Genomic DNA, 9236 nt, shown 5'->3' with positions numbered 1-9236 from the left:
TTGATCTGTTTCTCTCTAATGATGTCATCAGCTGGAGCGGGGAAACAGATAATTTTAAGGAAAAGGTCTTTCCTAGAAAATTGGATCTGTTTCCAGGGGCGGTGCGACACCCCTGCAAAACATGCACCCGCAGGGTATACTCCGGAGTCATTTTTGTCGCAGCTTGTTTTTAGCCTACCCGGAGTTGTTTTTCCGGATCATTCGTTAGTGTCATTAGATTTATTTTACTGACTTAAAGTCTGCGGTAAATATAAAAAAACTGTTTATCAAGTCGCGTTACAGGAAGCGTGAATTTGAGTCTTCATTTTAGATTTTGTGGACAAAACGTTTTGCAGCCCCTGCACCCTGCAAATTTTTGCAGAAAGACCTGGATGAGGTCAAAATGCAGGGTTTGCCCGGGATTTGATGGCTGTTAGTGACAAAACGTTAAAAGTCAAGACTCGTCAAATGGCTTTAGATGCTTGGAGAAGAAAAAACAGAATAGACAGTCCTGATTTTATCTACTTTGTCGCAAATTCTGAAGAATTTGAAGCCTGCACATTTCCAATCTTCTCCAAATTCGTCATTTGAGCCTGAGGGCTGCCTCAATGTTTGTTTTTCTTCTTATGGTTATCTTCTGAAATCCATTGCAACAAGGAAAGTCAAATCTGTAAGGTATGTGGTATTTTTTTATATTATTTTTCATGCCTGCATGTTATCAATTATAATCTGATAAGCCAGATAAGTACAGGAAAAACTGCTTCCCTTCCCCCTCTTTCTCTACTTATCTGCCTATGGCCTATGACTTGTCATAATTTTTGGTAATCAACAAAACTACTTGTTGTGTGTGGTGAGTGAGTGGTGAGTGAGTGGCCAATCATGAAATATTTATAAGATATTTGATCAATCGGGGTACGTAGTTACTGTTTGTTTGGCCAATCACTCTGGCTAAGAAAAGGTTGACGACAGGAGATGAATTTGTGGCAATTTAAGAGGCAAAGGGACAACCAACCTATTGTGGTCTTATTTTGAAATAAGAGAAAAAAAATAACATTGAAAATTTTGTGATTCTGACCTTGACACCCTGCCTAATGTTTTTAATATGTTTTGGCCGGTTAAAAAAATTTTCTGGGGAGAGAAAAAGAGCTGTGTGGGTTTTTCGCACACTATTTTGAGGTACACAAACAGATTGTATTTGACTATGTTTAGTTTGCGGGTCAGCACCTGCCAGTCAAGTACTGGTCATAAAAACTGCACGACAATCTTAAAAATGATTTCTCTATTTTGTTTTAGTTCTCTTCCAAATGGAAATTGCCTGTACAGTTCCATTTCTCTCCATCTTGTGGGCAACAATTCTTTGATGGATACACTTCGATGCCTTGCACATGTGCAGAACTTTTCCTGAATTGTAAGTATTATTCTCAGAACCAAAAAAACCCATCCAAGAAGTTTAGTAGATTGGTTCAGTCATGAAGCATGGTTGGCGGTTACCAACAGTCAGCCGGTTATTATATAAGATTAATGTCATTGGTTGTCCAGTTGTCGTTTGACTTAAATTTTGTTGTTTTGTGTTCGTTAAATATGTAGGTGTAGCTTGCAAAGATCCTAATTCCCTCTTCATTATATACTTTCAGGTTAGTTGCCATCATACTGTCCAGTAGCCCCTAGATCAATGGATTATTTTGCAGCTTCACGTGGTTGGTACGAAATTTTTGTAAACACTGACAAAGTCTGCTAATAAGATGAGTGAAACCATATTTAACTTAAAGGAAACAACAGAATGGAATAATTCAATCAAAATGATGATGTGTACCTAACATTTAGTTTCTAGGAAGTTTTTTGATTCAAAATTTTCCCTTTATATATATAGTATAACATTTATAACACAACAACTGAATTTTGATACCAAACATAAAACATGCTGCATTATGTACATAATGAATAAATGAGTTTCTGATGACATGGTTTGTTTTCTATTCAGATTGGGGGTTATTTACCCCTGGTACAGGATTCCCTGCTTGATTTGGCAAACAGTTCCAAACGAGACACCAGAATGGGGCTAGACTACAATTTCAATATGAACCAACTAGAGATTTCAGCTTCAGTACAAATTCTAGTTTTGGATACTTGAATGCATCACATTAATCAATTTTCTAATGAAATACTCTTTTCTTGAGCAGTCTGAATAAAATAGTTTGGCTCTTTTTCTCTAAATTTTCATTTGAAATGGCAAAAGGCTTTTATTATTAATCTGCTTGAAATTATTTAAGTCACCTTTTGGCAGCAATAAGATAAATAGATTTGACATAATAAGAATCAAAATTATATTAAAATTTTTTAGACAGTTTGGTAAATATTATTATTATTGTTATTGCTATCATCACGATCAGATAAAGATTTTTGTATAATTTATAATCTTTTGTGTGCTATTGTATTATTTTGCTATCATTTTTCACTTTTTTGTGTAAAGTTCAAAAAGTTCTTTAAAAAATTCATGATAGTTATAATTTTTGTCATTGATATAATGAATTGCCAAACTGCCAAATTGCCTCTCTTTCCTTAATTTTTTCCATATTTTAGAAGCCACTCTTTTTTTGGTTCTTGAAACACTTTAACCCAAAAAACTATCTTAGTTTTACCAGCTTCATTTTGTGTTTAAATGAAATGAATTTGAATCCTTTATCTCTCGTTCATGGTACATTGGGCATAAAAAGGTGGCTGTTTTAGCCAATCTAGAGGGTCGAAATTCAAAAATTTTCTGGCCCGTCGGGCCCAACCATGGTGGGCCCTCCTTAGACACTATATAGCTGAATCACTATATATAGCTGAACCTTTTTTGCAGGGTATCCTAAAAATCCTAGATACGCCCCTGGTTTCTAATTAAGCTTTCTCCTGGGGAAAAAGAAACAGATATTTCGGGGAATGGGCTCGTTGACTGCTTCTGCATTTGTCCGAAAGGGCCCATCAGGAAGTCTGTAACTTTTTACCTGCACACACTTGGAAAGAATGTGAATGGCAACTATATTCCAATCGCGAATTTCCATCAGTCAGAGAGTGATGGCCACTTTTTCCAGCAATGAAGCAATAGTCAGTCTCTCTAAAGCAGGGTCCTCCTACCTAGTCCGGTGCAGGCACATATCAAGCGAAGAAACCTTAACTTGAAAACATCTTAACTTTAACGTTCTTATAGAAAACGTATACACATTTTGTAATCTTGTAAAATCCACTTTTTCGTGTCAAAAATTACACATATGGTTCAGCTTTCACGAAGTTTTGCTTTCATGGGGGTTTCATTACTTGTCTAATGAAATTAGATTTCGCGCCTAATTTTTATTGTGGCTTTCTTTTGTCCACGCAAACAATAATTGTTTGAAATGTCGCAACCGGCTCGTCGTTCATACTCAACCATGAACCGAGAGCTTAAGAATGATTGACAACTGCGTAAAACTTGCGAAAAATGTAACAAAAAAATAGAACGCCTCACACTAGCCTGGATATCCAGACCGTAAACTATTTCACCGTCTAGTTTTTTTATAATCTTGTCTCAGGTTTACGGTCTGGTTCAAGTAACTCGTCTACAGGGATATCTGTCCCTGCATATGCGAGTATCTCTAATTGGTCAGTACGCGCCCAGTCACTGAGCAGAATTTTCGCGGGGTTTGTGATATTTTTCGATGCGCGCGCATAATTTATGGAAAAAGCTGACCTTGCAAAAAAAGATAAACAAATGAAAATGAAAACGCAGGTTCATTTCTAAACAAAATGGCTGATGGAAAGGAGCCTTTATGAATGTGGCTGACGTTTGGATATAGTTTAAAGTAGTTTTGAAAGTTTATTGAGTTTGTAAAAGAGGTTTTATGGTAAGTAATTATGTGTGTCTGCCTGGGTTTCCACAGTTTTGAGATTCTGTCAACAAGGGTTTACTCACAGACTGTGTCATTCAAAACTGTATCAGACTTTTTTAGTTGCACCAGACTCTATAATTTTAGAAACTTTGTATGTTGAGGTAAGAGTGTTTTTTTCTAAAATTTTGAGTCTGGATACCCAGGCTAGCCTCACACTAGAAATTTACAAGTCACGCTGATTTCAAAAGGCTCAGGTTACAGGAAATAAATATAAAATATTTTATCAATCATGTCATTTGGGGAAGGAATCCAAGAAAAGGTTGGTAATCTTTCAATCAATCTGTTAGATAATAGTATTATTCTTATAACTTAATACTTTTTGATTTGTTTGGTTTCTCCATAACAACGTATGTGGTTTTATTGTTGTGATTTTTTGTAAATAAATGGCGGTAAATTTTGACTTTGAACGATGTTTCACTTTCGATATCGAAATACGATTGCACTGTTTAGATATAATGCTGTATGTGGATCATACTAATGTTCCCATGGAGAAAATGTAGATATGTTTTTTTTGAAGCTAGGAGCTATAATGTTGACTGCAGCATTAATTATTTTGCTGAATTCAAAAGTTTTAATACTGCATCTCAAAAATTAGGTAGTAGGTATAGAATGGATGTATCAGTTTTCATATTTTGAACTGTTGCACCATTTTTTTTAAAGAGCGAAGCATGTTAAATTTTATTTGAGAGTACATTTTATAAAGATCATAAGATTTCATAAGTGATTTAAATGAATAAAATACATTTTAAGAGCAGTAGAAACTACAAATCATAAGATCTCCCTTTAAGTTGGTTAATCTTTTAGTATTTACCTCAAGATTAAAGGGCTTTCTCTTTTCACTTAGACTTAATCAATATCAATTTCCTTTTGTCCCTCTGTCAAATTTTACTTTCTCTGTAAAGGCTTTTTCCTATTGTCATGAAATTTTGTAACAATATGTTTTATATGTCTTTAATCAGCTTACAAGCTTTATCAGTTTATGGCGCTTTAAAACTTTTTTGCTCATTTATAATTTCATGTTAAAGATTTTCAGCTAGAATTAAAAAAGTTCCAATGGGTTACAGGTATATTGGTTGCCCAGACAAGACAATTTCAATTAAATTGAATTGCCATCCAACCAGATTGTTCAATAGACCTTTGGCCATAAAAACAATGATAAAGCCATGCATAATTACTGTATCATACATATTGTAATAATTATGCATGGTTTTATCATTGTTTTTCTGCTGGACTACATAATTATTCAACAGGGTAGCCTCTTTGAAAAAAGGTCTATAGACCGCTGTGTTCCCCTAAGCCTAAATGAAAGGACTATTGAATTTCAATTTGGGTGATTGAGTTTGGTTAGTTTCATACCTCTGTTTTCTCAAATTCCTAATAAACAGGTGCCTTTCCTGTTTGTTACATTAAGTTGGTCTAATTTTGACCAGCCTCGTCTAATTACATCATTCCTAATAATCCTCAAAACACTCACATGGACCTATCATGGTTTTCCTAGGTAAACTACAGTAGTTTCCTAGAAACTTACGGAGACTGGTAATTATAGACTATTGTTTCCAATCCTTTCCAACCTTAAGTTTTGTGGAAGGGTTAATGCTGATCTCAGAGTCTTAGTCAGTTGGCTTTAATGCCAACAAAATTTCCTTGAATGCTAGCAAAACTGGAGACAGATGGACTGTATTCCAAGAATTAAGCTTTGCGGGAAAATTCTATCACCAAGTAAGAGTGTGAAGTAATCGGGTGTTCACCTTGACAATCATCCAAACTGGAATGTTAATACTTCTTTCGTTGCTGCTAAATCGAGAAGGGCAAATGGGCAATATCCAAACTTTGTCACTATGTTCCAATTCACATCCTTCTAAACATTTATCATGCAATTTTTGCCTCTCATGTTCGCTATGCTAGTCAACTCTGGGGACTGTGTGACAATACTGTCACACATAGAATTCTTACTCTTCAAAACACTGCACTAAGACTCATGACCTTTAGTGAGCCAAGAACTTCTACCACCACTCCCCTGTTTGCTGAGCTTAAATTACTCAAAATCTTTGATCAGGTGAAAGTAATGAATATCTTATTTATTCAAAAATACCTCCAGGGTAATCTTCCATCTGATGTCCTATCAACACTTAATTTTGATGAAATTGAAACTACTAAAACTTTCAACGGTCAAAACCACAAATTTTAGACTTAACTCTTTCTCTCGTCTTTCGTCAAAACAATGGAATGAGTTACTAATAAATCATCCTGACACTGATTTTAACAACCTTGATGCTGATGAACTAAAATCTTTAGCTACAAAATTCTATTTAGACAAATACAAAGCTGAAGAGCCAGGAATAATCTGTGTGTGTATGTGTGTTTCTGTTTGAATATATGTGCGTGAACTTAGTGTGTTTTCCCAGGGTGGGAGGGGATGGGTGGTGTAACGGAATAACTTTTCAAATAAAACTACTCAAAGATATTGTCATAAAATAAAAGTAAAAATATTTCTTTTATTCATTATTTTGTTGTTACTATTACTTTAATGGGATAAACTTTCGCGGGGATTAAATTTCGCGGATTTGGGTGTCATCCGCGAAATTAAGTCCCAATGGAAATTTGGAAGGGCCTCATCCGCGAAATATTTCTAAACAAAACTCATAATATGTCAAATAAAAACTATTTGCCCCTCAAAGAGGTAATTCAACAACCAATATGCATTATTTGACAGTAAAAGTCACAAAATCAAGAAAATATTGCCTCCCAATAACCGCGAAATTTAATCCCCGCGAAAGTTTATCCCATTAAAGTATATTATGATAATCGTTTATTAATTTTGTTTTCTTTAGTTCTGTAACAATTTTTCAGTTTCTTCTAGGTTCCCCATTGTATTAGAGAACTCTTTTTTTTTTGTAAGGGGATATCCTGCTGCGTTGCAGCGAAAATATATCCAATTCAATTCAAGTGGGATTAAACTTCGCGTGGATTAAACTTTGATTTTCATGAGAAAATTTTGGGTGTTCCTAAAACTTAGGGTACCCCAATTTAAATAACTAAAATTTTGTGGAGAAAAGTCATCTGCTAAGCCAGGAGTTATGAATCCAGATGAATCTAAGAAATATTTTGATTAATATTGCATGATGCAAAATATATTCAAAGATACATATTACCATGTGGTCAAAGCATATGGTGTATGAAATAGAGCTTTGTGACACAGGGTTCATATATGCATAATTCTTGATATGCATAGTAAGTCATTTTCTCTATTGGAAATACCCAAAAGAAAAGGAATTTGACCCATGACTCATGTCAAATTCCGGGTTTTTCGGGTGCTTCTGATATAAAAAATGACGTAGTCTTGACTTACACATATCAAGAATATGCATAATATGATACTATAGGAAGCAACTTTAGAAATAATAACATAAATCGGCCTATTGAAGTAAGTCATTATGATATTGTGTTAATAATAGATAAAAAGACAAAAGATCGAAAAGATATAAGAGTTAAGAAATTAAAAATTAAAAGGAAATAATATTTTCCTTAATCTATCCTTAATTTATCGAACGGAACATTGTTCTGCGTTTTTCAGACATTTTATTTTGGTCTGTATTTTTTCAAGTAAGAGAAGAAGGATGGCATGGCGTCTGAGCATGATAAAAAAAATAGTAGATTTCAATACCTTTTGATTAATGACTATTGTGACTTAAGTTATATAGCAATCTTAAATCTGCTTTTTGTAAATTATCAATAAAAGGTTTTAGTATCTATCATTTTATCATGAACTCAAGCATCAGCTTTTTTAAATTTAGGGCAAAAAGGGGTACCCTTTAGCCTAGCTTTTAGGAACACCCAAATATTTCTCAAATTGAAAAGTGAAAAAACAATCAAGATCAGAAAATGGGATTTCCAGACTCCATTTCCCATCATCTTTTGAGTTTCTATGCCCCAAAATATCATAACTTTTTTCCCTTTCTCTAGGAAGGGAATGCCCACACCATTCTAGGAAGGGAATGCCCACACCTGATTTTGAAATAAATTTTCCTTGTTTCTGTATTTTAGGTTGAAACTATTGGGGATTTTACTGTAACCATTCAGGTATGTGAATTTTAAATTTATGTAACTCATCATGTAGGATATGAAAAAGTCTGTTTTGATTTATGTTTTTTTTGGAAGTTCAAAAATCTCAATCAGAAAAATGTTCCCTCTTCTGGTGTATGGGAATGACTATATTTTGAATACTGCTTTTTAATTTTTTTGTTTTTCTTTTTCAGGAAAAAGAGGGTGAGGGTAAAAAAATTGGATCACTAGTTACATTTCATGACATTGGTTTAAATCGTAAGTTATTTGAGTTATTTGCGTTTTGTAAAAGCTCCATAAGTTTTCGTTATAAATCCAATATTTTCAATTCGTTTTGATCACCTTAAGTAAGGTGAAAATGAAAAAGATTGGAGTGAAAAGTATTAAATAAATATTTTAATCATGAATATTCACTGTCATATCATGATGTCAGCCGAAACTTGCCTTTACCTTACTTTCTTTTGGGTTTTTTCAAATCTGAGACTAAGCTTTAACTTTTTTTAGATAACAGTTATCAAAAATTCTTTCAAAATGAATACAATATGCAGTTTTACGATAAATTTGTTGTATATCACATCGACATGCCAGGACAGGTATTTATTATTATCTAACAGCAGAATGGTTCTTAGAAATAGAAAATGAATGGAGTTCTGTCTCAATATTATCTGCATCAAAGACTCGAAAGGTTTTAACTGTTGGTAGAATTCAAATGAAATTGCTTTTTTGTGCTTGTTGAAAAGATATTCAAAAGTGGAATATTACCAAATAGAAAAAAATCCCAAAAATAAAAAAAGAAGATGAAAAGAAAAATTTCAACTTCGTGAATATCTTTCCAACAGGCACAAAACCGCTTTTAATTCAAATTCTATCAATTTTATTAATGCCTTTTTGCCTCTGTTGCAGACTATATTGAGACTTTACATCAGCATAATCAACTTTTATAAAAATATTGTAACTCCCAAAACAGAACTTATGATGATATGAAGTAAATCTCGAGATAATCCATTTTTAAGGTGGGTAAATATGCTGAAAAACTGCTGACTCAGCAAAAATATCGATAATTTTCAATATTTAAACCAAAATATCTCGAGATTTGGACCTCGAAAGTTAACAAACCATACCATTTTTGGATACTACTAATTCAGGGCTATCCAGCCGTGGGAGTGATTTTTTTCTGAAAATGCTCCTAGGAAAATGCTGACGTCATCGGAAAACGCCCAAAACGTCGATTTTTCGCCTCAAAAATGTCATTTCTTGGCACCAGGTGGTCGAAACTTAACAAATAACCCC

General features: G+C 33.8%; 1 protein-coding gene and 1 long non-coding RNA gene across 2 annotated transcripts in view; both read left to right on the top strand.

Annotated features, from left to right (window-relative positions):
* The first annotated feature begins 355 nt into the window (after positions 1-355).
* On the top strand, positions 356-1802 carry LOC136809413 (uncharacterized). The gene is made up of 3 exons (XR_010846979.1): positions 356-654; positions 1273-1387; positions 1614-1802. It is a non-coding gene; the product is annotated as an uncharacterized lncRNA (long non-coding RNA).
* Positions 1803-4055: 2253 nt separating this feature from the next.
* LOC136809411 (protein NDRG1-like) overlaps positions 4056-9236 on the top strand; it is a 28485-nt gene continuing 23304 nt past the window's right edge. Inside the window, exons 1-4 of the mRNA XM_067065942.1 lie at positions 4056-4143; positions 7929-7964; positions 8141-8204; positions 8451-8539. Of these exons, the coding sequence (XP_066922043.1) occupies positions 4114-4143; positions 7929-7964; positions 8141-8204; positions 8451-8539 (219 nt within the window). The 5' untranslated portion in view covers positions 4056-4113. The remainder of the gene's footprint in view (positions 4144-7928; positions 7965-8140; positions 8205-8450; positions 8540-9236) is intronic.

The sequence above is a fragment of the Clytia hemisphaerica genome, unplaced genomic scaffold, assembly GCF_902728285.1.
Source record: "Clytia hemisphaerica strain Z4C2 unplaced genomic scaffold, Clytia hemisphaerica genome assembly, whole genome shotgun sequence".
In the NCBI taxonomy this organism is placed as follows: Eukaryota; Metazoa; Cnidaria; class Hydrozoa; order Leptothecata; family Clytiidae; genus Clytia; species Clytia hemisphaerica.
The sequence above is the reverse complement of the archived record's forward strand: the minus strand, read 5'-3'. Positions and strand labels throughout refer to the sequence as shown.